Source organism: Adiantum capillus-veneris, chromosome 20 (assembly GCF_014529385.1).
Source record: "Adiantum capillus-veneris isolate H3 chromosome 20, ASM1452938v2, whole genome shotgun sequence".
Classification (NCBI taxonomy): domain Eukaryota; kingdom Viridiplantae; phylum Streptophyta; class Polypodiopsida; order Polypodiales; family Pteridaceae; genus Adiantum; species Adiantum capillus-veneris.
In genome coordinates this window covers 68,712,814-68,740,132 of record NC_140950.1, presented here as the reverse complement: position 1 = coordinate 68,740,132, position 27,319 = coordinate 68,712,814, and the positions used below count along the sequence as shown (strand labels likewise).

The 27,319-nt window shown below is 43.6% G+C and overlaps 1 protein-coding gene across 5 annotated transcripts in view; it reads left to right on the top strand.

Moving 5' to 3' along the window:
• The window catches only part of LOC147432678 (amino-terminal region of chorein), a 130,782-nt gene extending 125,206 nt beyond the window's left edge, over positions 1 to 5,576 (top strand). For all 5 annotated transcript variants that reach the window (XM_086492524.1, XM_086492525.1, XM_086492526.1 and 2 more), the window contains 6 exons: positions 2,142 to 2,299; positions 2,375 to 3,725; positions 3,822 to 4,072; positions 4,492 to 4,719; positions 4,802 to 4,958; positions 5,088 to 5,576. In XM_086492524.1, coding sequence (XP_086348650.1) covers positions 2,142 to 2,299; positions 2,375 to 3,725; positions 3,822 to 4,072; positions 4,492 to 4,719; positions 4,802 to 4,958; positions 5,088 to 5,386 — 2,444 coding nt within the window. In that variant the 3' untranslated portion in view covers positions 5,387 to 5,576. The remainder of the gene's footprint in view (positions 1 to 2,141; positions 2,300 to 2,374; positions 3,726 to 3,821; positions 4,073 to 4,491; positions 4,720 to 4,801; positions 4,959 to 5,087) is intronic.
• The last annotated feature ends 21,743 nt before the right edge of the window (positions 5,577 to 27,319 follow it).

The following is a 27,319-nucleotide window of genomic DNA, read 5'->3' as shown; positions in this document are numbered from 1 at the left end:
TAGTTCTTTCAAGTGAAGCGAAGTGTCCCTTGTGTTTGTGCGGAGTACTAGATCCGAGCTAAATCCATAAACACTTCCGCTGCACCTGACACACAATTTCACACACATCCACTCACACATTAACACACACTCTCTTATACCATCACTAGGTTCAAGGAGTGAGGTGGGAAGGGTTTCAAGATTCGGGTTTCGATCTTTCTTCATCGGATTTTCTCTTTTGAGTGCTATGGCACGTACGTTCATAACATTAGAGGATCTAGAGCACAAAATAGGTGATCGTATTGAGGTTTTTTCTCAAAGAGGAGCTATCAACCGCTTGGTCGGATGCTCCTATGCTCATGTCAACGTCCGGGAATGGTTCACGTGCACTCTAGTAAGTTCAAATGAAGGCAAAGTGGAGGACATCATCTTGCTTGACAGAGTTACTTTCATTGCTATTTTCTCATCACAGGAGCTTGCCTCTAGGGTTGTGAGCCGCACTCCTCTCGGCTTTGGGGACAAATTGGTTTTTTTTGCATTCGTGGTAGGAGGATTTTACATAGGTGCTTTTGGGGATAGATATTAGGTCTTGAAGTATCCTGTGAAGATAGTTTTTCGAGAGCTGCCTACACGCTTTTGGTTCCCAAACATGAGGCAGATGGGTTCTATCTTTGGCATACCATTCAAGTGTTCAGTGGAGACCGAAACATCTATGCCATCTATAAAGGTGGCTACCACCCCATCCACAATCTTTCAAGATACCATCACTTTTGAGTGGAAAGGGGTGTTGCACTCACAGAACATTGTGGTTACGGGCAGACCGAACCAGTGCCTTAAGTGTCATGAGATGGGGCCTTTGCTCTAGAGGGCAACAACAAAGACGGACTGGTCGTAGGGAGAGACAACCCTCACAATTGTAGGAAACCCCACAGAGTTCTGCGCAGCACTAGAGCCATGCTTGACAACATGATAGAGATCAGAGGGGTCAAAGTTAGAAGCTGCACAACATTGATGAGACAGAGACAACCAAATAGACAGGTACATGCACTGTCTATCCTTGTTTATAGACGGGTAGCAAGACAAAGGTTGGTGGCTACAGAGAAGCCCCAGACAGACCTCCCGAGGAGAGGTCACTAGATCAGGATCGAGAGGAGGTCGGAGGGCAGCTGGAAAGAGGGATAGAGCATGATTTGTGATGTCCATGAGCACCGTGGTAGCTGATGCGCGAGGAAGCAAAGGATGAAAAGAGAGAGGGGGGGTGGTAGAGGGAGGGAGATGGGAGGAGAGAAGGGGCAAGGTGGGAGAGGGAGAGAGAAGGGAGGAGGAGGAGGAGGAGGAGAGAAGGGGGCAGGGAGGGAGAGGAGGGAGGAGGAGGAGAGAACAAAGGTTTTTTTTTCTTGGGGGGGGGGGGGGGGGGGGGGGGGGGGGGGGGGGGGGGACGTTTAATATAACATTTCTCATTTCATTTCTCTCCCCCTTCCCAACAAAAATAGAAAATAGTCCATGCGTTCATATACATGCATAGTACATACGAGCGCACACAGATACGTTTTTGTGATGAATTCCCGTGTATTGATGTATATGATAGTCTCTAGCTCTCATCTTCCCCACCCTAGTAGTTCTCTATTTGGGTGGATGGGATTTCTCAATTCCTTTTGTCGAAAATTTTGGACAAATTGTTTCAACTTCAAGTGTCATTGACAAGTCTCTCGACACGTTGAAACCGATTGTAGAGGTTGCCACTACATTATCCAAATCCTATTTTTACCTATTTTTCTCCATCTTGACAAGATGGACTCTACCTAGAGTCAGGATGGATCAATTACTAGATGTCCACCATGTTTACTCTGTTATGCCTCCCACCTACCCATCAATGTATGACATACCTAGATTTTAGATTTTTCTGTTCATTTTCTATTTTCATAGCTTTCCAGACAGAGTATGAGATTTTGTTGGGATGAAACTCTTTGTCTCATAGGTCGTTTTGGCCTTTTGAAGACGTTTAATCTAACATTTCGTTTCGTTTCGTTTTTCCCCCTTCCCAAAAGAAAATAAAAGAGTCCATGTGTTCACATACATGCATAGTATGTATGAGCACACGCAGATACATTTTTGTGATGAATTAATGTGGCTATTAACACAATACAGTTTGTCTCCTGCAGCAAGTGAAAAGCTTTGGCCAAGAATATTTCCTATAACCAACTCAACAAGTGAGAATGCTTCAGTACCGATGCTGTGTATGTATTCAGTTCAGGTAGTCCCGTCGCCTGCTCCTCCAGTTTTGGCATCACAAACAGTGCTACAATGCCAACCTTTGAAGGTAGTATGTGCTATCAAGTTTTGCCAAGAAAAAGAACAAACAAATTCTAATAGAGTTTGCATCCTTCTTCTGCAGCTTGTAATACAAGAGGAATCATGCTTGCGGTTGGCTTCCTTCCTAGTAGATGGGGTGGTTGTTGATCATGGAGTAGTCATAGCAACGACTTCTGTGGATTCCATGTATTTTTTTCTCAAGCAATTAGACCTGGTAGTTCCTGTAGAGGCTACAGAGAGGAACGGCGAGATCCCGGATAATTTTAGTAGTCAGAACTTTACTGGGGCAAGGTTGCATGTGGATGATTTTGTCTTTGTTCAATCTCCCTCGTTAAGTTTAAAAAGTCTCGAGCTGGATAAAGATCCAGCATGCTTCATGTTATGGCAAGGGCAGCCAATTGATGCAAGCCAGAGAAGATGGGTTATGCGGGCTATGCATCTGAGTGTTGCACTTGAAACGGATATCCTTGATGCTACAGGTGGCCCCCTTGAGTCTGACTGGTCGTTTGGTCTATGGAGGTGCATTGAAATGACAGAACCATGTATTGAAGCAGCAATGGTAACTGGAGATAGTGAGCCAATAATAACAGTACCCCCTCCAGGGGGTATTGTGCGCTTTGGAGTGCATTGCAAGCATTTGACCTCAAATACTTCAGTTGAGCAACTATTTTTTGTGCTAAGGATGTATGAACATCTAGGTCAAGTAAACGATTCTCTTTTTAAAGTCACAAAGACATCAAAAAAACCAGCAGCTGCACGGGTTTCATCCTTGAGAAGTCTGGGTTCTTTTAGTAACATGCTTGAGATGGCTCCTAGTGACACTGCTGTATGCCTTGGTTTGGGTCTTCTAGAACTAAATTTCTTGGAGTCCCTCTCTGATAAGGAAGGTATGCAGGGGCCACCTTTAGTACAAATTTGTGGGAATGGCATTGAATTGAAAGTGAGTCATAGAACTCTTGGTGGTGCGGTTGCCATAGATTCAAAGTTGGTTTGGAAAGATGTTCTGGTGGAATGTGTGGAAACCAGTGAACTCTCTGCATCGTCGTTCGAACCCCCTATGGATGAAAATTTTGAGTCCAGAGGTATTCTGAGGCCAGTGTTTTGGATAAGGGATGGCAAGTATGAAGCAGGTTGCAATTCAAGATATCATAGTTCCGTTACCAAGAATAGCCCATGTTTCTTAGACATAAATGTCTCAAATGTAATCCCTTACCGGCCAGAAGATGCAGAATGTCAGTCTCTTAGAGTTATAGCTGTGGTATCCGGCATACGTTTAGGTGGGGGTATTGTGTATGGTGAAGCACTTCTCCATCGTTTTGGTGTGCTCGGACCAGATGGTGGACCTGGGAAGGGACTGAAGAGGATCTTGAAAAATTTATCGAATGGACCATTTTCAAGGCTTCTTAGATCTACCCCTCAGATTGCAAAACAAGGTTTGTATACTGCCACCCAAATTCAATACCAATTTTGCATTGTCAGTAAAATTAGTGACATGAAATAATACAGCCATGTTTTTTTTGTTTACTCAGAGGACCATGTGAGTGGTGTGGCAGACTGGGAGATTGGAATTCCTGATGCAATAGAGATCAATATTCAGCTGAAAGATTGGGTTTTCGCTCTTGAAGCTGATCTTGGAGGTGTTGGAGATGCCTATCTGAGAAGGGAGAGGTGCTGGCACACTGCGTTTCAGTGTCTCAGTGTTACTGCTCAAGGAGGTCAGGAGGACTTGGATGGGAATAATCTCAGTGTGCTTGTAAAACATCCTGTGAAACAAATAGTTGTAAGTCTGCCTACATGATTGACTTGTTATGCCTACATTATCTGGTGCAAATGTGTGTGAGACTTCGCTTTGTCACGGAGTCTTGTGTCCAGAGATTAAATTACTAAATGGGGGATGTGAGAAATTAGGAGAGCATTTGATTAATGCATTTTCATACTCAAAAGACTATTTAGTGTTAGGGTTAACTGTCGACTCTTTTGGGGTTTACATGAATTCTCTACATGTACTTTATGTATCCTCATACTAAGTACCCATTGGTAAATTTAGACCATGGGCAGACAGTTTGCTGTATGCATATGTTTGGGGATGAGTGATTACAAAGGGACCTTAGAATGTGATAATTATTTAGGATTGTGAAAATTTTTCTGGGGGTTTTCTGGATCCTATTTTGGGTCATCTTGCATTTGCCTGAAATGCAGGTGGGAATTAAGGGTCTTGAATTCATCAAGCCAATTGCTCCTGATAGCTCAAGCACAAAGCCAGAAGTGCTAAATTGTGCAGCAAATGATGAGCCAAGGAATGGACCAGCAATGCAAAATGGCCTGGATGTGGAGGTGCTCTTTGGTCTCAGAGAGGAGGAAGAAGATGCAGACATGCACATTCGACAATGGGCAATTAAGAGAGTGAAGTCAGGTCTCACGAAGCCAGTAAGTTTTGTCATGGGCATGTTGTAGATATTGTTTCCCAGCTTTAGAAGCCCACTGATTTGGACTTTGGCTTTTTACACAGGTTGAAATTGAGGCCACGAAAGAGGATATTGAATATCTCATAGAGACAGTGAGGCTAGAGATAGAGTCAGCTAGCAGGGTTGCAGCCGGCTTAATGCAGCTGTTAGAACTGAAAGGCTCAATTGGACAAGCCACAATCAAACAGCTTAGTAGCATTGGTAATAAAGCAAAACTGACTCATCTTGTTTTCTGCAAATTTTTCTCTGTGCTTCTTCAGGCTTTTCTGTGTGATATCTAAGCACGATTGTTGTGGTCGATCTTACTTTGCAATTATTTTAATCCAACAGGAAGTGGGAGCCTGGATAGGATTATAACCCCTGAAAAGATAGGACGAAGAAGCAGTGTAGGAAGTGTTGGTTCAGTACCCTTCATTCAGAGCAACCTTAAAGAGAAGTCAAGCTTGGATATGAGCTTATCAAAGCTTGAGCAGCTTGTCATGAACTCTCAGGGAGATTGCACCATGCTATCCAGCAAGCTAGTGGCTGGCTTTTCAAACAGTGAGGAAGCCTTTTGTCAGTTGTCGAGATTGACCGAGCAATTGAAGGAAATGGAAGAATTGATAGCAATGGCAAAATGTCAGCTATAGCATACATTACTCTAATCCATGTGCATCTGAGGCTATAATTTGTGTATACAGAGTGAAATAGGATCAATTGGCTGGTTGTATACTTTACTGTCGAGGCTTGTAACATTCCGGGTGTAATAAACAGCCAGTTTTCAAACTGTTTACAACTTTATTGTCATCATGTTCTAATTAGGTGCTGTTCTTGAAACAATGTTCTGCCTCTATTGATGCAAGCCTCTCTCTCTCTCTCTCTCTCTCTCTCTCTCTCTCTCTCTCTCATGCATGTGATGGTGGCCGCCTACTAAAGAGATCAGGCTTTAAGATGATGATGTAATTTAGCATGTTTTACCTTAGTCTTTTATATGGGACATTTGGATGATGATGTAATTCTAGGGTCTCATAGGTCTTTTAGGACTTTTGCAAGGGATGAACCAGCCATCGGGATGCTTACACTTCTCATGCTCATCTATGCAGACGATCTGGCTCTTTTCGCCCGTGACATTACAGCTCTACAGAAATTGGTCGATGCGTTACATGCTTTTTGTGAAAATGTGGGTCTATCAATCAATGTAGACAAAACAAAGTTCATGATTGTAAAGACTCGTAAGATGGATATCCACGGCCCCCTCATGTATCAAGGGAAACAAATTGAGAAAGTTGACAGTTTCAAGTACTTGGGGATTGACATCCCGTGCAACTATGCTTGGGGACAATGCGCACATAATAGAATTGACATCGGCCATGCCAAGTACTACCAATTTGAAAACATGTGCACACAACGGAGCATAAAAATATGGGAGATAAAAGCGACCATTTTTGAGACATGCGTGGTGCAAGCCATCCTCTACGGAGTGGAAATTTGGGGAGCAAGCATTTCAGCCCACACATGGAATGAAATTGAAAAAATTCAGAAAAAGTTTCTATGTCAACACATGGGGGTCAAAAAGACGACACCATACTCCGTGCTACTCTTGGAGACAAGCAAGAGACCACTAGAAATGAAAGCATTGCAAAAAATGTACATGTATATCATGAAGGTCAAAGCGATGCCTACTACTCGAATCCCCCGTATTGCGTGGGAAACGGGATGTGCGCCACAAAAGACCAAAAAAAAAAACAAATTTCTGTCATCGAGCCTCATACAGGACATTAAGAAATGGTTCGCTAAATGGAATGTAGAGGCATATGTGGAAGGAGAAAGAACACATGCTGAATTTTGACATTGCATTACTAAATAGCCTCCACACCAAGTGAAAGACAACGCAACACTGCTCGAAATTTGAATACTATTGCAAGCATGTCAACACAAAGTATTGGGAAGGCTATAGCACAAACCCAATGGAAGCTCAGGCCCACATACGAACACCCATGTCCCACATGGCACAAAGAGCCATCTCTTTGATGCGCACAAGGTCACATATACTCAAAATAGAAACAGAGGGTTGGCTGAAAAATTGATGCTTCTAAACGGATATGCACATCATGTACAATGCAAGCTCCCGAAGATGAAGCACATGTGACATTGGAATGCACAGAATACGCTCACATCCGGGCTAATTTTCAACCACTTTTAAGCGGTTGTTCTACCTTTGCGGACCTATTATCCAAGACAGACCCCTCCCCTACAGGTCTCAGAACATACCTCACCCGCATACTTGAGCATCAAAAGACACTCATAGGAACACAAAAAGAGAATCACACACACCACACCATACACCCCCGTGAGGGGAGACTATGTATCACTTTGAGGTCCCATGGGTCATTTCTGGCCCCCCGTGGACGTTAATACCAAATCAAATCAACTCTTGGTCTTTTATATGGGACATTTGGATGATGATGTAATTCTAGGGTCTCATAGGTCTTTTAGGACTTTTGCAGATGTTAATAAACATTTTAATATCCTCTCTCTCTCTCTCTCTCTCTCTCTCTCTCTCTCTCTCTCTCTCTCTCTATACTTGGAGCCTATCTACTATTTGTACCTATCTTCAAGTCGGGAGACCCTATGGAGCTTGGGAATTATCGCACTATCATGATTGGACACACATTAGCACGGTTGTACGCATCTATTCTTGAGCAGCAGCTGAGTAGATGGGCAGAGAGGGAGGGGATACGCGCAGCCGGGCAGGCAGGTTTCATGAGGGGTATTTCTACTCTTGACCATATCTTGACACTCAAAGCCATCATTGAGGAGAGCAGATCGCGTGGGAGATGGATCTGTTGTAGCTTTGTGGATTTCCACAAAGCATTTGACACAGTGCCCAGAGCTATATTGATGTGCAAATTACAGCAGATGGGAGTACCCACAAAGCTCATTTGGGGGGTCATGGCATTATACAAGTCAGTAGTGGGGCATGTACGCACCCCAAAGGGTCTATCCACACCGGTTTACTCCACTATTGGGGTGAAGCAGGGCTGCCCGCTCTCTCCTACTCTATTTGGTATGTATGTGGATGAGGTTTCTGACTACATTGAGAGAGATGGTGATAGAGGTACACAGCTGGCAGGGACATGGATTCCACTATTGTTATATGTTGATGATATTGTGTTGATCTCCGACTCTCCGGAGGGGATGCAACGTCACTTGGATGCTTTGCATAGGTTTGCCCAGGAAAGTGGTTTGTCCGTCAACCTTGATAAAACCAAGGTCATGGTATTTAATACCACCCCACAGTGGATCAGGAAGTCAGCGCCCGCATTCACATACGGCCAGGAGAAGGTGGAGTATACAGATGCTTACACTTACCTTGGAGTGGTTTTTAGTGGGCCAGCATTTTCATTGAGGAGGGCAGAAGAGACTAGATTGACCAGAGCCCAAACATTGGGTAGATTGGAAAGGATGTGTTCACAGGTTCAGTTTCAGGAGCCTCGGACGAAGCTTTGGCTCTTTGAAACTTTGGTGGCTTCTGCATTGCTTTATGGAGCTGAGATTTGGGGACCTTCACTGGATCATCACGGGAGGATAGGCCGCAGTGATGGATGGGGGGACATGGAGAAGCCTCTGGTCTCTATGATCTCGCGGCTCATTAGAGCCAAGGCTTCAGTACCACGTGCTATTGTACGAGCAGAGCTAGATGCCCCCCCACTAGTGGTTGAGGCGCTCACCAGATCTGTCTCCTTCATACACTGCATGTGGGAACTTCCTAGAGACAGATGTGCAAGTCCTTCGACAGTTAGCCATGCAAGGAGATACAGCTTGCTGGTATGGGGAGATGACATCATGGTTTCAAGCGCATGGGTTCAGCATAGACAGATTGCCTCCCTTCTAGTACTCACTGGATGCGCCCTCTCTGACTCGTACACAGTCCGAGATCACCAGGCTCATTCGCCAGGACTTGACTCAGTTAGACACCAAGAGGACATGGATACAGCCAGCACAGGAGCTGGGCACGAAGATGGCTTTCTACAGAGAGCATCTCCTCCAGCTTACGGAGGATGGTTTTGTGACGAGGCCCAGATACATGGACACCCACTTGTCTCATGGGATACGATGTGCTATTGGCCAGATACGCACATCTTCACACCAGCTGCGGATCGAGACTGGGAGATACAGCGGAGTATCAGCAGAGGCCAGGACATGCCCCCTGTGTGACATCGAGCCTGAGACAGAGTTGCACTACACATGCCACTGCCCCGTCTACTACGAGATACGAGGCCGCTTCCATTGCTTGTTCAGAGAGGGCTTTGGACCATTCTCTAGAGTCATGCGGTACAAGGATCAGAGATACCTGGGTTTGTTTTTGCTCGAGCTACGCAGACACAGAGAGAGCCTGATGAGAGGAGAGACTAGCCAGTCTCAGAGACAAATCACAGACTTCTTTAGAGCTGCCACTGGACAACCGGAGGAGTTACTACCACAGCAGAGCTCGTCGCCTTACACCAGAGGCACACTAATCGACCGAGCGACTGAGCTGGGGAGATCCAGACGCCCACGACTGGAGAGGACTACACAATATCTACGGAGGCTACATCAGAGGATTCGGATCACTTTGGCTCGACATGCACGATGCCCGATCAGACTACCGACCATGCAGGAGATTGATGAGATTCGCCAGCGACCGATGTTGGATCTCCTGTGATCTAGCTATCCTAGCTAGCTGTTTAGCTGCTTAGTTCACACCTAGCAGTTTAGGATTCTACAGTATTTTATTTTGTCATTATGTCATTTTGTCATCTTGTTAATCTGACTTTGTATCAAATCCACCACATTGTAACTTTGTATCAAATCCACCACATTGTAACTTTCTGGTCTCATAGGTCACTTTGGCCTTTTGAAGACGTTAATATACATTTCATTTCATAACACTCTCTCTCTCTCTCTCTCTCTCTCTCACCCTTCCCCCTGCCCCGCCAACCTCTGCCCAGCCCCCTTGCGCCCCCCTCAGTCCACCCCCTCGCCCCCCACCCCCCCCCCCCCCCCCCCCCCCCCCCCTTCAGCCCAGCCCTGCCCCCCCTTGCACGTTCAGATTTCAAACCTGTGTTCAGCCTTTCTAACATTTAGAGAGGCAAGAAATTCTGAAATTTTCAAATTTTCAGATTTCCATACTTTCAGAAATTCAAAAGTGCAAAGTCTTAAGATTTTCAGAAACCTCAGCAGTGCAGAAATTCTCAGATTTTTAGTAATTTCGGAATTGCACAGAATGTAAGTGGGTGTGACCCCTTCCTCCCTCTCGCTTTCGGCAGCTATCAAGCATGTAGAAACAGTGTGACAAAGCTGACCCCTTAGAGGATTCCATTCAAAAGTGCGAAGAAGAGATGACCAAGACCGTTAACAAGATAAAACCGCAACCTCTTGGGCACAATAAAGATGCTCAAAGAACGTGTGTTGGTCCAAGAAGGCAAGATAACCACTGGAAGATCGTGTGAAGACCCAAGATGAAGAGATTGTGCTACCCAAGAAAGAGCTTGCCGAGGTGTGATCTTGAAACACACTTGAAGAGGGAGAAGTGCAACCCTCGTTTATAGAAGAACTCAACACAATTAAAGAGGAAGTGCAGGCCATCAGAGAGGGACAAGAGCAGCACAAAGAAATGGCAACCTCTTGGACAAAGACTGAAAAAAAAGCGGATGAGGCCAAAAAATGGATCTAGGTTGCCAAGAAAGGAAAAGGCAAGGAAACAACGTCCACACCAACCATTAATATGACACTAGAAGAGGAGCAAATAAGACGTGTGCGCGCTTTACATGTGAGAATTTGTGGCCTTAAAAGACGAAGATAATATGGACAAGAAGGTGAAAGAACTCATGACTTTGATTGGGGTCAATGAGCTGATGCACATGAGAGCTTGGAGAGAGTGGGCAATAAGAAAAATGGAAGCAATGGGGAAACCTCGAAAGAAAGGGCACTCATCCTTCATTTTCCCTCCATGGAAGCGAATGACTTTTTGAAGAAGAGACTAACTCTTAAGAAGACGGGCATCTTTCTCGAGGACGACCTTACACTCTCGCAGATCGCTCATATGTAGGAGGCAATGTCGAAGATTAGAGCGGCAAGGAAAAAAGGTAAGATTGTCTTTTACCGAGATGGAAGAGTGATGATTTTGGAGCGACACTCCACATGACGGTCCGAGACCTATGGGACCACACTCAAAGTTGCTACTTGGAATTGCAATGGATCTATGCGCCTTGATGTGGGTGCTTTTGAGGATAGTTTTATTGGGAGAGACATCATTTTCTACTCTAAGACACATCAAGCCCCCGGGCAGTCTATGCCTCACATCAGTGGATACATATGGGAGACAACCTGCAGACATGAGACACGATCAAAGCACAGAGGGCAGGGATCAGGGGGAGTGGCAGTGTTATTTAGGGAGGAGTTGCAGCCGAAATCTTTAGCAAGCGAAGGGTACATGTCAACAATTAATGCATATGGCTAATTCTTCCTCGCTTTTGGTTGTTGAACTTAATGCATTACTTTTGGCTCACACTATTACACAACATGATGATAAGAGGAAATTGGTTAAATGGTAGATTTGTGCACAACAACACAATTTTACTGATAAAGGTTGTGCCTCCAAATAGTTCTTCAAGCATTTGCATCACTCTCGTTAATTGTAGGACATAGAAGGAGTTATTCCCTCCTGGGAGTGGACGTCTTCCATACATGAGTTGGCAGACTTTGGGAAGAGCTTTGAAGCCCCGCCCCCTCTTACGCAAGAATCCAAACAAGCTCGCGATCTTTTTCTAGGCATGTTGCTCCCATCATTTCCATACAGCAAACACAAAATTTGGAAATTGCTTTCACTGAGGCAAAGTTGCATGCAAGTTTGATGAACTTAATCAGATGGAAATCTCCTTGTTGGGATGGGCTTACAATTAAATTCTTCCTGTCCTTTTGAGAACACCTTAAGCGATGAATACAACTTGAGAGAAGCAGGATGTTTCCCTTTCGAAGGGTTGCTCAAGCTATTGCCAAAGCACGCTTTCTGTGAACAGTTTTCTCACTAGCGGCCCAACACTCTTATTCCAATGGTCTACATATTGATGGACAAAATGATAGCCTATCATATTAAAGATTTCCTACATCAAGGACTTCATCAATCCCTGTATGGTTTCATATCTTGTCAGCAAATCACAAACAACCTCGCGAATGTTATCATTGGCATGGAATATGAAAAATACACCCCAGCAAGATGTATTGGTCTTGCAAGTTGACATTGAAAAGGCCTTTCACACTGTGTTTTGGGATTACATTGCAAAAACAATGCAAAGGCTAGGATTTGGGCCAAAAATTTCACAGGTGGTCTTTCTTTTATATGGTCAAAGTACCTCTACAAGTTTGCTTGGTGGTTCTCTCACAAGCCCTTGGGATTTGGAATGTTCAATCAAACAAGGGTGTCCCCTTAGTGCTTTGTTTTATGAAATCGCTTTCGACCTCTTGTTGTTGCATCTTGAGGCCCTCACTTCCATTGGACATTTGCATGGTCTTGCTCTCCCTTCTAGGAAACAATTCATCGGACAAGTCTTTGCGGATGATTCTCTGTTCGTGCCCAAGAAACATAAAAAAGATGTACAACAAATTATGCATGTTCTGTATTTGTTTGGTTTGGAAACTAGATTGCAGGTCAACTTTTGTAAATCCAAGTTACTGCCTTTGTATAAATTTGAGTGCACAAGCTTCTCTAGCTAGGGGAGATTGTTCCTCCTCAAGTCATAGTGCATCATTTGGGATATCTTATCCACTGGAATGTATTTGCGGCACAGAGACTAGAATGGGTACTCCACAGATTGCAATTAAAGCTAAGTTATTGGAAATGGTCAACTTGGCCATTGCATGTGCGGCTCAGAATCTTTCGATGTATTATGATGGCTTATGTTCAATTCTATTTGTCGCTTCTATGCCAGGCTCAGTGGTGCCCGGGGTCTCTTATATCTTGCATATTGGAGCATTTATGGCGCACATCCTCCCACAGGAAAGGGTTGCAATTTTCATCCATGGTTAAGTTATGCACACCTAAGAGATTGGGAGGGATTAATATTTCGATCTATGTCACCATGATCTGGCCAGGAAAGCCATGCTGTTGTCTATGTTGGTAGAACATTAACAACCGTGGATGTTCATGGTTTCACATTTATGTGATGGTATTGTCATGCCTTCTTTTGGTCAACGGTGCCCCTCATATTGGGATTCATCTTTAAGCAACTTGTTGGCCATATTCGAGGATGTCCCTTCGTTTCGTCTCTGGTTGTTGATTGGAAAGCTATCACCTCACATTTTTCTTGGCATGGTGGCCAATCCTTGCAAGGTAATTCCCTCCACTTGGAGAGCATTAATTGGAGTAAATTGTTCTCTCTCACTTTGGTTCAACACTCTCCTCGACAAGCATACTTTCTTTCGCAAAAAGGGGTGTCCCAAGTCGGTCAAATGGTGGATGAAACAAGTTAGATCCTCTCCTTTTCTACTGCCACCCTTTGCTATGAGCTGGGACCTCATTATCAACATTTGTGGCAACAAATTCAGCAATTGCTTGCTGGTGTTTCCCCAATGCCTCCATTACTTGTGGACTCTTGACATTCGGATTGGAATCTCGCCCATGCTAGGTTACACTGCATATCCATAGGGTCACTTTATGCTTTGCTGCATTCTGATGCATGGATTGTGTCTCACAAAAATTAGATGTTGTCACTCTCCAAGTCTCAGATGTGGTGACAAAGAGAGTTGTCTCACATTTGGAAGAATCATCTACCTCTCCAAGAGAACATTTTCTTATGGCGATTTATGGTGGGCGCTTTACCAGCTAGTACTTTGTTGCATGTGTGGCGCATCTCTACCTCTCGTTGTGTCCAATGTCATGGGACTAACGAGATCGTGACGCATTTGCTTTGGGATTGCCACTGCTCCTAGTCTTTCATCAAACAAGGGTCCTCTATTCTACGCTTTCATTTCCCCTTCAAAATATTCCAAAGAACAAACAGACGGTTCTGGATTTTTGGAGTCCTCCAACCGCCATAATCTCAGTTTGAGGTCTTCTTCAATTGAGTCAAATTTTAGGTTATGTGGACCATATGGCACCAACATACTCTCAAATGTTTCATGCCATGGAAATTGACCCTTTCCCTTCAAATTTTATCTTGGACAAGCAATTCATTTTGCTCATGATGTGGGAGACATCTCTCTTGAAGCTTATAAAATTTACTTTGATTGTTTCTAGATTTCAAAGCGTTATGATGCTTCGTCTTTGGTACCTCTTCTTTATTGTGAGTTTTCCTCCGTTTGAGGTTTCCCACTTGTAAATTGAATCAAGATTTACCCAAAAAAAAAGGCACGTGTGTGTATGTTGGGGCGGGGGGCGGGTTGTAGGGGGAGAGAGAGAGAGAGAGAGAGAGAGAGAGATATGAAATAAAATAAAATCAAATGTTATATTAATGTCTTCAAAATGACAAAGTGACCTTTGAGATCAGAAAGTTACAATGTGATGAATCTGATACGAAGTCTGAGTAACAAAATAAAAAATAAAAAACTATACTATGGAATCCTAAGCTGCTAGATGTGAACTAAGCAGCCAGTTGGGATTATGTAGAATCTGAGTGGGGGGTGAAGTAAAATGGGGGCTAATACAACATAATGTGGGTGCATCCTTTGAAAGAGCTAAATCACAGGAGATCCACCATCGACAGTCGCCGCTGGCAGATCTCATCAATCTCCTCTATGGTCAATTGGGCATCGTGCATGTTCGGCCAAAGTGATCTAAATCCTCTGATGCAGCCTCCATTGATGCTATGTAGTTCTCGGCAGGGGTGGGCATCTAGATCTCCCCAACTCGGTCGCTCAGTCGATTAGTGTGCCTCTGGTGCGAGGAGAATGTGGGCTCTGCTGTGGTGGTAGCTCCTTCGACTGTCTAGTCTCTGCTCTAAAGAAGTCTATGATCCGTCTTTGAGACTGGCTAGCCTCTCCTCTCATTAGGCTCTCTCTATGTTTGTGCAGCTTGAGCAAGAACAGACCCAGGCATCTCTAGTCCTCGTATCCCATGACACTGGAGAGTGGTCCAAAGCCCTCTCCGAACATACAGTGGAAGCGGTCTCGTATCTCATAGTAGACTAGGCAATGGCATATGTAGTGCAACTTTGTCTTAGGCTCCATGTGACACAGGGGACATGTCCTCGTCTCTGCTGGTACTCTGCTATATCTCCGAGTCTCGACCCGAAACTGGTGTGAAGATGTGCGTATCTGGCCAATAACACATCGTATCCCATGAGAAAAATGGGTGTTCATGTATCTGGGTCTTGTCACAAAGCCGTCCTATGTAAGTTGAAGAAGATGCTCTCTGTAGAAATACATCTTCATGCCAGCTCCTATGTTGGATGTATCCATGTCCTCCTGGTGTCTAGCTGAGTCAGGTCTTGGCGGATGAGCTGGGTGATGTCGTATTGTGTAAGAGTCAGAGAGGGTGTATCCCAATGAGTACTGGAAGCGGGGAAATCTATCTATGCTGAACCCATGTGCCTGAAACCATGATGTCATCTCCCCATACTAGCATGATGTATCTCCATGCATGGCTAACTGTCGAGAGGACTCAAGTGTTAGGTGGACATATCTGTCTCTTGGAAGTTCCCACATGCGGTGTATGAAGGAGACTCATCTGGTTAGTGCCTCAACCACTAGTGGAGGGGGGCGGCTAGCTCTGCTCAAATAATGTTACGCGGTACCGAAGCCTTGGCTCTAATAAGCCGCGAGATCATGGACACTAGAGGCTTCTCCATGTCCCCCTATCCATCAGTGCCACCCGACCTCCCATGATGATTCATTGAAGGTCCCCATATCTCAGCTCCATAGAGCAATGCGGAAGCCACCAAAGTGTCAAAGAGCCAGAGCGAAAGTCATAGAGTGGGAGAGAGTAGGCAGCCCTGCTTCACCCCAATAGTGGAGTGATTCTTCACCATCTTAGTGGTGAAAAAAGCACGTGTGTGATGCCTCACGTGAGTCCTGACTCAAGAATAGCAGGTGTAGATCCTGCTCTAGTCGAGCCAAAAATGCCCTCTTCTTTTGCCGCACTAGGCTTGGAAGTTAATTTGTGAGTGATGTTCCCCAAAAGCACCTCCCTTTGAAGTCTGGCTCTTGTCTCGTAGCATTCCTCATCATACCAACTGTTCTGGCATGCTCCCAAAGCGTCGTCTCTGCTTAGGCTGGGTATGTGGATATGCCTCTGCTGCTGCGTCATGCAATGTCTGTGTCAATATAGTAGTAAGCTCCTCCAGAGGTTTCCCTGGCTCCTCAGTGCACATGCATATGTAAATTCCATCTATGTATACAGAGTTCGTCTCCCTCGTGAAGGTGTAGCAAGTATGGGTTGCTCCTCGTGGCATTTGAGCTACTCTAAACTAGAAAGAGATGGTCATCGACACAAGGGCATGATCTACTGCCACACCAACAGGTCTGGGTCCAATCATGAGATCCTGGATACTAGAAATGAAGCTCGGGTTTGTCATAACATAATCCACTGTGCTGGCTCCATGTTTGTGGAAAGCATGTAAAACCTTCCGCGGCGGGAAATCTCTCTAGGACATTCAAGATGGCCAATCCATATTTATCATGTCTAACAAGTGTCGTCCATACCCAGTATACTCCACATCATGTGATAGCCTATATAGGCCCGTCTCTGCAACATCTAGCTCTCTTAGCATCTCCTCTGAAGTATCATAAAATATTGTATGGTGATGGGTAGTCCTAGCATTGAAGTCCCCTAGGATGATAATGTCACCATCCCTAGAGAACTCCCAGATGTTATCGTCCAAAATAGAGAAGGGGGATTGTCCTTTGGGTGGTGCATATACTGACGTACTTGGAGGGAAGTAGCAAATAGCAATGTAAAGATATCTGCATGTCTCTGCTCTCAATCTCACCCACAAGTACCTAGCTTGCTCATCCTTGCAGGCTATATATATCAATTCCTACAACTCAGACATATTGTACTTGCCATAATCACTAACAACACATTGAACACACATAACAAAGCGGAATCACGCCGCATCCATATCTAAATACATATGGGAGATCAAGGGTGGGATTATGTCCATAATCATACCACAGGAAACTTCATGCTTCAGATATGCATTATTGACATGCAAAAGCCATTTCCTGGGCAAAGAAGCAACATCAAGTGACGGGTCAAAACATAAAGTCAGACATATGGGAGCATGATTCAAAAAACCTATAGTATAATAAATCTTAAGATCACACACAAAAGCATCATATTGTTGCCTATGAAAGAGATACCAGCGGTCAAGACGAGCTCGGTAAGATGAACATTGTGCTGGAAAGTGAATCCTGAATCGATGGTTGTGGCTCTTCATTGAAGGGATGTGTCTATTCGCGTAAAGGATGTGTCTTCATGTAATAGTGGCCACAAGTCCAATGCATTACAAGAATCTTTCATATGTTCCCATGCCTAGCAGTCCACACGCAACATGTGTGATTGGCCAGTAGTATTGTCCACATGATTTGGTGCATTGTTAAAATATCCACAAAGAACAGCATCAGAACGCCAACAATACGAGGAGATATCACTCCATAATAGTGTGTGATGGAGAGAGGCTATGAAAGCATATACCCCTCCAAATCCAAAGACTTCTCCATTAACAATACATTGAACCACTATCCACTTGCCATCTGGGTCATTAAAAGCATGAGTTGAGTGTAATTCATGTTGAACAAGCATCAACACTCTCGAATAATTAGCATTGCCTGCATAAGCCAAAATAAGATATCGGACCAATAGAATGATGTTGATTATGCTCTTGAAGGAGTACTACATATGCCTCACACATGTATGTACATAGTGCCAGGTTAGCCTCCACTTGTTGTGATTGCATAACCCACACACGTTATAAGAAATGCACCTCAAATAACTATGCATACAATGTAGTATATACAAAGGGCAAGGCATTGGGTCAATGGAGAAGAGTCAAATTAACTGTGCACATTATGCTCACTGCAAGTTCGAGACTCTGAGTACCACACATGACTAGAGTGCTCAGGTTTTGGTCACATCCAAACTTGCTTCTCTCACATTTTCAGCCATGACTTAGACCTACACACTTTCCTCTCCCAACCACAATGTGGGCTCTCCATTGCGACTCTCATCACCACAATTTTGGAGCATCGAGAGTCACTCATCAGCCATACACATACTACATCACATGTAACTTTTGTCCCATAGGTCATATTTGACCTCCGAGGACGATAATAAAATCTCTCTCTCTCTCTCTCTCTCTCTCTCTCTCTCTCTCTCTCTCTCTCTCTCTCTCTCTCTCTCTCTCTCTCTAAGTGTGTAGCTATGATTGTCTTCTCCTTCAAGCCTCCTTGAGCTCTTGCATCCACCATAGAGCTCCGAAGGAGAAGGAGATAGAGATGGAGCAGGAGCACTTCTTAGCTTACACCTCCAAGAATCCGGATTTTAGGTCAAAATAGACCTTTTATAAGAGTTTGACCCATTCACACATGGGCGCCCACAATGGCTGATCAAAGTAAAAATGATATCAAATGAGATATGTGGTGTGCCTCTCACCAACGATCACCCAAGCACTTATAGGACCGACAAGCCCAGTCCCTGACTTAAAGCAATGTGATATATGTGGATGTTATTGGGCCGACGCCCATTTGCCAAGGTCGGCACCAAGCCATGGGGAGCGTTGGGCAGTCACCAAGCCTCCTATTCACTCGGTGTTGAATCCACTGTCTCTTGTAATGACTTTAACACCAAGTCATCACCAAGAGATGGGAGCATTGGGGAGTCACCGAGCCTCCTATTTGCTTGATGCTGACTCCATTGTCGCTTGTAATGACATCACCAAAAAGGGTCTCCGTCGTAGTTTAACACTGTCTTTTGATGAAGCACACAATTCAAAAAATTGGATGGATTCCATGCAATTAGAATATGATGCACCTATAGAAAAAGACACATGAACTTTATGTGTTTTGCCTCCTGGTAAAAAGGCCATTGATACAAAGTGGATTTACAATTTGAAACACAAGCCGAATGGTGAGATTGATCGCTATAAGGCTCGGCTTGTTGCAAAAGGCTATGCACAAGAGAAAGGCATAAATTATGAAGAGACTTTTTCTCGCACTTGTCGTATGACTATTGTGCATTTTCTATGTGCATTGGCAGCTCATTTTGGTTGGGATGTACATCAATCGGACATTGTTACTGCTTTCTTGAATGGTGACATATTTGAGGAAGTTTATGTAACACAGCCTCGTGGTTTTGTCAAGAAAGGACAAGAGGATAAAGTGTGCAAATGTAAGAAAGCTTTGTATGAGCTGAAGCAATCTCCTTATGCTTGGTATGAGAAAGATGACACTCATTTGGTCAAACAAGGCTTTTGTAATAGTCCAACAAAAAGCAAGGCTTGGTATGAGAAAGCTCACACTCATTTGGTCAAACAAGGCTTTTGTAACAGTCCAACAAAAAGCACGTTGTATATAAAGTGTGAGGGCGATGTACTTATCCTTGTTCTATATGTGGATGATTTGCTGATCACTCGTCCGGATGAGGCACATATAGTTTGATTTGAATGCTACTTTCAAGATGAATGATTTGGGGTGTTGCATTATTACTAGGACATATAGTTTAAGCAATGTGATGGTGGTATTTCCTTGTGTTAGACAAGTTACACAGAGACATTTCTATGTAAGTTTGGACTTGAGGATTGTAAACCTATTGCCACTCCCACGAAAACAGGTTTGAAATTGAGTCTTCATGATGCTGGTGATCCTGATGATGTCACTCTTTACCAATGGATGCCTTATTTATGTATGTAACACAAGGCCATATATTGAGTTTGTAGTCTCACAGGTCAGCAGATTATGCAAAGCCTAGGGTCTAAGCATTGGTAATCTGTCAAGCGGATCTTTCGCTACTTGAGTGGCACTTTACATCTTGGGTTGTTTTATCCAAAGGGGGGTCATTGCCACCAAATTTTCATGCTTTTTTGGACTCAGATTGAGTTGGTTGCTTTGAAACGCGAGTGTCCACAAGCGGTTTTTTTTTCATGCTCAGCAGTTCATGTATATCATGATTGAGCAAGAAGCAACCTATTGTGGCCACTTCCGGTTGTGAGACTGAGTACATAGCAATCTTCACATCTACGGTCAAGTGTGTATGGTTCAACCTCCTTTGGGATTATTTGGGTGTTGCAAAAATGTGCGCATCTGTCGCTCATGTCAAAGCAAGGGACTTGTCGTACACTGTGTGCGAACCACAAATGGTTGCAAGCACACAATCAGATTAATCTAGCAAGCTCAAGAGAGCAAGGGTTGTCACTCACTGCCCTACTTTCGCCTTTGTGGAGGATTCCTTACCACAAAGAAGAGGGAGCTACCGCCGTGCCACGCTCAACCGCCTCGCCGCCGCCGTGCCATCGCAATGCGCTCTCTCTCTCTCTCTCTCTCTCTCTCTCTCTCTCTCTCTCTCTCTCTCTCTCTCTCTCTCTCACACACACACACACACACACACACACACACACACACACACACACACACGCGCGCGCGCGCGCGCGCACATACACATACACAAGGAGATGAAGAAGAAGATGGAGATGGAGCAAGAGCACTCTTCAATTGCACAAATGAGAGAATGAGTGATTTTTAGGTTTAGGTGACTTATATATGAGCTCGCCCATTCACACTTGGGCGCCCATGCTTAGCCAACTAACCCTTGAATGTTCTAGTTAGAGTGCACCTCTCATCGGCGATCACTCTTACCCTTTTCCTATTGGACTGACAAGCCTGACCCATGAGTACTAGAAGTGGACGCCGGTGGGTTAATATGCCCCCCTTCCTGATGTAGATTCCATCCTCGAAAAAATAACAGTGCAGCATCCGGATCCACGATAGGAGTACCTGTAGCAAAAGAAAAACAACATTTTGAAAGCTCAAAGGTAGCACGTGCAGGCGTACAATAACTGAGATGCATACATGATATTCTCGGAAATGCAAAAAAAATAACACATGAATTGTAACATTGCCAACTAGAACAAGCGTAGTACCTGAATAAAATGCAATTGAGTTAAGGTCTATAAGGTTGAATCTAAGAGAAGTACACAAGAGCTAGGGCTAAAGTAAGTACTAGATTGACCAACGTTAATTTAAAAATGTTGACTAAAGAGTAGTTAACCCTAGGAATGCTCGTCAAGGTCTAACGACTAGTGATCTTGTCACTTATATCACATGAGTATGATCAACATAAAATACAAGGAAGTTTGTGCTATTTGCTTTTTCTTTTCTCTTTTTTTTTTGTCATAGTTGCTACAAGTAGCTGGGGGACTTGAGGTCTCAAATACTTGCTGCAAATACTAGTTTAACACATGGACTTCCACAACACAAGTCACACTTAGGTGGAATAAGCTAGAGAGAACTATATCCTCATAGCTTAAAACATTACTAAAGTTACTACAATTAATAGGTTATTTAGGAATTAAAGTCAACAATTAAGTTGTCTAGTTTAGCCTAAGGTCCTGATACCTACTTAAAGCCAACTAATAGACCAAACTCAAAGAGAAGAACAAGGTACTAGACGTTTGAAAAAATTATAGGATCTAAATTGGCAATGTCACAACTTCATAAATTTTATGCATTGTTAGAAACTCAAATGACAAGATGCAAACATGTAACTATAGAAAGCATAGATAAAAGAAAGTAGTACACCTGATATAATGGAGAATATCCGTTGTAACATGTAAATATCCATTGTCGTTGTCCTTCGAAGGCATTCTTATGTAGTCACAAACTGTACAATAGTCACCACCAAACATCCACCTTCCAGAGACACATCAGTGGGAAAAAAGAACTTTGCTAATCACTAAACTCTAAAACAGAAACACTCCTATCGTACTAATACTACCTACCCTCCATCACTCGAGTGATGAGGATCAAAGTAAGTGGAGGTTGGAGAGCTCAATCGGTAGCTCTAAGGCTAAACCGCCATACTCAACAAATCAAGGTAGGTGTAATCCTCTTCGGTAAGGCCGTGTTTTGTTATGCACAGTTGTTTGCTAATTGCTCTTGCTCTTTACTATTTTTTTTGTTTTATTTTTTTGTTTTGTTTTAACTAGGGTGGTTATTTATTATATATCTATATATATACAATCCCTAAAATTGGAAAGCTCAAGGGTCAGGGAAAGAAGGATAAGAGGGAAATAATTTAATAGGCTGACGTGAATGAAGACTCCCCCTTCCTTGGGTAGATCATACTTTAAAAGGATGTCATCACCTTTTGGAACCAGTTATTCCAATTGGTAATAGGTGAGGAATTTAGCCAATAGTTCTCTATTACCTTGGGTGCCTCATCGAGTTGCAAGGGTGGTAAGGTACTCTCCCATGAACGAACTTGAAGTAGTGCATTAGGTAATAATTGAACAATGGGAGGTATCAAATCTTTTGTAGCTTCATGGAGGCTGCCTATGGTAGGTGGAGGTTGTGTAGAAGCTTTTACCTCTATGGATGCATTACATGAGGAGCTAGAAGCTTCATGGAGCTCCCCCTTTTCTGAGCTAAGCCGAATAGATAGGTTTTGCCTTGGAACCCAAACCAGCTCTGGAATAGGTGTGTAGTATTTTGTGATCTTTCCCTTCCCACGATCAGGCCATCGGCTTTAGAATCACAAGGTTTGACTCACATGGTTTTATAGTGGATAGGGAAGGACACCATTTATGTTTAGGTACCCAACTTTAATCATTTCCATCATAGTAGACTTGGGCTTCTAATAGTTGTTTGGAAATCCAATATGATTTGGTTTTCACCTTCTTAACCTGAGTGGGCGCCTTCCCTTGAGGTTTCCTTTGTGAATTAACTTGAACCATAGGGGGGTCCGATAATGATACCTTGGGGACCCATTGACATGCACCCTTGGTCAGATCACGTGGAGCCTTTGATGTAGCACTGTCTATCGTAGCCATGGAAGTTGAAGCTTTAGAGGGTTGTACTACTGACAAGGATGTTGTGACTTTTTGGATTGGTAATATTTTGTTTTTTTTGTGTTAAGAGGTGAGATTGCAGGTGTTATTCCTTGAGCCGGAGGGCCATGAGTTGGTTTCTGCGTCGTCATACTCTCGATCTCCCAATTGTTATTACATTTGACTGCAAACATCCATTTGCGCCCCAAGTTTATATTACCCTCCATAGTACCAACAGGAATGACCAAAACGCTTTGAACCACAGTGTCATAAATAACAGGAGTATGTAGGATTCCAAAAACAGTGGTCTTCTTCTTATTGAGACCCTTGACTTGGATGGTGCTTGTGGATAGGGGTGGTTTTCCTAGCTAACACCAAACTCCATAGGATAACAAATTATGTTGAGCTCTTGTATCCAATAATGCGTTATATAGTACTCTCCCATAAAAACTATTTAGTTCGATTGGATATCGTAGAGGTGGCTCAGATTCTAATGAACCATCATCAATGTCTTCAAAAAAGGCTTCCATGATTCCCAGATTAACCTCTCGTTCGCGTCTAAGACGTTGTTGTCTTTCTCGAGCCTCAACTCTTGCTTGGATCTTTTTAAGCTCTGCTTGTTCTTTGGCTGCTTTCTTTTGATGGATGGCTTGTAGCTCTTTATTATGTGGTCTCCTTACGGTACGGCTCAACTTTGGCTTCTCTTTAGCCTCTAGTTGTGTGATGTCAATGGGTTGTGGACTACACCACATAACGCTTTGAACGTATTTACCCCAGTTATCTACCAACTTTTGATGAGCATCACATGCCCCTATATAATTAAGCCATTCTATGGTAGGTTTCTTTTCATTTACTCTAGCATGCACATTTGCTCGATATCGTCGCCTCTTATATATCTTACTCTTCTTGTCTAATTTTCGATTACGGTCGATCTCTAGTGAAGAGTCACTACATGAATCGCTACTTGTGTCTTCTATTCCCTTGGATAGATTGTCATCTAGGGTACCATTGGGCTTTGAATGGTTTGTCCCCACATTTGCATTGAGATTTAACTCAGATACTTCGTCCTCCGAGTCAGTTTCAATTGATGATTCCGACCCCAAATCGTGTGGGCTATAGTCTTGTGAGACGCTACTGATTCTAATGCCAGTCAAACCTTCATCTTGTAGGTCATCAAAAGCTATATGCATTGCTTCTAGCATATTTAAGGGTAGAATGCTGGCATTTCATCCCCCTCAGGTGTTACCCAGGTTGACCCCCTATTTCCCCAAGTGTTAATGGTTGTTGCTAAGTGGACCCAATCCACATTGTTCGACTCAATCATCCCACATAGTACATCCATATAAGGAGAATCCTCCCAAGATCAGTGTCCACTTTACATGTGTAACAATACTGCAATGGGGCCGAGTGAACTGTGGTGTCAAATCTATGATCAACTATAAACCTGTCTCCTAGAGGATGTGCTTGACCAGTTACAAGATCCACTCGAATGACAGAATCTTGAAACTGCAAGTAGACATGGTTTTTAGACCAGTCATGCACCATTTTTGCTTCCCTCATGAAAGGACGTCCTAAGGTCATCTCAAATGCCATAGTGTGCTTCGAGAAATTCATAACAATGAAGGTATTTCTTATTTTATGTCTAAAGACCTTGATCTTGAAATCTTCTAGCATCCCAATAGGTTAACAATAGACCCATTGGCCATCTTTACTACTATGGTTGTGGTCCCAAGGTGAGGTCTTCCCATAGTTTCCCATCAATTTTTAGTCACAATGCTAACCCCAGCGCCACCGTCAAGGATTCCCTTTACAATTAATCCCTTGGTAGTGATTGGTATGGTTGCATTGGATTCATCGCCCTCAAAGTATTGTGCCAACTTGTTAATAGGTATTTCTACAACAAGGTTCTCATCTAGGTTGGGTTGTGGATCTAAGTGTTCCTCCTCTATTGGCATCTCCCTAGCTCCATCCATCTGTGCAAATTGTGGTAGCCTGACTTTTAGTTCTCCATTGAGGAAAGCTTGAAGAGCTAAGAATAGATCAGGGTCTCCATATAGTTTGCACATGATGGTGGTTCTGACTTCTGAAGCCATGAAATCCATCAATTTGGCAATATTTCCCTCTGTAAACATTCTTTCCAACAAGAAGTGAGTACGCCCACTTTCCCATGACTTCAAGTCACTTTCTTCTTGGATGACACTGGGTATGGCTAGGGGTCTATGGACTTTGTGAGGTTGTTGTTGCCTAGGTAATGTGTCCGTAATCTGGATTTGCCTAGGTGCTGGCTCTAGATCCCTTTGGGTATCTTCTACCAAACTCCTTAATTGCATGACTCGCTCGACTCCTCTGTAGGGTTTGGGTAAGTTCCTATCTTCTTCTTGGGTCCTGGCCATTGTGGCTCATGACGATCTTCCTTGTTGGTTTCTTTCTTAGTAGTCGTTTTGGTCTCCATGGTTTCACCTAAATCAGAATCCTCTTCAGCCTCTCATTCATATATACGGAGTCGTCACCAGTCGCTATGTTGGTCTTTGAATTGGGGTCTGACTTTGCTGCTTTTTGCGATCTCTTTCTTCGTGTTTTTTTCTTCTTCTGAGATTGGGCAATTGATGTCGTGTCTCTTTCCTTAAGAATATAATTTTGTTTTTAGAGCATCGATCGTGTGAGTAAATTTATTGGTACCACAGGTGTACTTTGTGATGGCTCCTCGATAACCTCAATCAAGTTTCATGACGTGATCTTTGGCACATTTGGATTATTCGGACATTGGGCAATCAAATGATCTATGCCATATCGATTACACATGAGTATCGGCATTGTATCCGTGCTCGCTTGATTGGTTTGCATTAGAGTGGCATTCTTTTGTAGCCTAATAGGACACTCGGCTACACGATGTAGACCTCCACACTCATAGCATTGAAGAGGTGGTGTCTTGGTAGTGTAATTGATATTTTGGCCTCTTGCAGCAAGAGCAGCTACTTGATAGACATGTTTGACTTGTCCCCAATAGTCCTCCATGTAGTAGTGTAGACTTTCTTCAAGCGCATCAATCCCATAGGCAATATTAGGGTCTATATCTTCCTCATAGCCTTCCAAACAAGCAATAGATGACTCACAACCCACTTGATTCACAGACGTGATTCTCGGATGTGATGGTTGCGGTCCTAGCACTGGAGGTGGTAAGGGTGTTGTTTGAACAACATTTTGGGCCCTAAAGACCATGTGTTGTGACGTTTGTTCAAGAGGTGGGACCGTCATCAATGCAGGCACTCAAGGTGTGTCTGTCCATGCTAAGGTTGGTGTATTGGCCATTGCGCACTTAAATACTATGCAATCCTTAGCTTGATGACCATACCTCCCACACACATTGCAATTCCCATTGAATTTTACTCTAAAAGTAGGGCATTCACTGGTACTATGCGGACCATAGCATATTGAGCACCATTGTTGCTCCCTTCTTGGATACACATGATTGTTTTATGGAGCATGATTGTCTCTAAGACTCTCTTGAATGGCCTTGGTGAGATCTACTAAAGTCATCTCAGATATCTTTGGCTCCTTAGCAATAGGCTTTAGGGTCATTGGCTGATGCCCCGATGCTTGCGAGCTAGTAGATTTAGGCTTAACAAACACTCTTTCTCCTTGAATCATTAAATTATCCTCCAATTGGATCGCATTGGTGGTGACTGCTTCCCAAAGTGGTGATACCTCTAATGACTAGGCCATTGTAAATATCCTCATGTCGTAATTCCTTAATGAATCTATCAAGCAATAGATTATTATTGAAGCGCTCATTTGGATTACAACGAGAATTCAAATGCTTCAAGCGACTAATAAAGTCTCTCACCGAGTCTCCTTCCTCTCGTTGGGCTTTTTGGAGTTGAGAGGCTATACCGCAAAGCACTCCCTCTCGTATGTATTATTTCAAGAACAATCTCCTAAGAGTAGGGTAAATCGTTTTTCTTCCACCCTTAGGGTTCTATACCAATCCCCAACCTTCCCACTTAAGGTTAGGCTTAAAGCATTACTCTTATGCAAGTCATTGTGTTCTCCTAGAGAATCGCATATTTGTTCAAACACTTCGATGTGCTTTCTCACATCCCCGTCTCCACTAAATTTTTGTGTGAGCTTTGCTATTTGTAATGCCTTACTTCTAGGCTCTTTATCATGCGTGTTATGCATATTCTCAGCAATAGATCGATCGATGGTTTGAGCAAATGCTACCAAATCTCCTAAATAAGAAGGTATAGTGGCCGCAGGTGCTCTTGGAACTACATGTGGAATGGGAGTTGACCTTGGCCTTGGCATACGCACGGCCCTTGGGTCCCATACCTCGTATGGTGGTGTACCATGTGGTGGTCCAAAGTTCATAGGTGTGGCCCTAGGTATAGCCGGTGCCGGATACGACATGATATTGCTAGATGATATGGCCCCACTTGAATAAGAGCTTGGATAATGCCATTGTGGAGTGTGAGCCTTTGGCATAATTGGGGGTGTGGGAACTACGTGGGCATGAGGTGCGACATATACATAGGCTCGATGCACACCTATAGGTATTGTTGGGGGCAC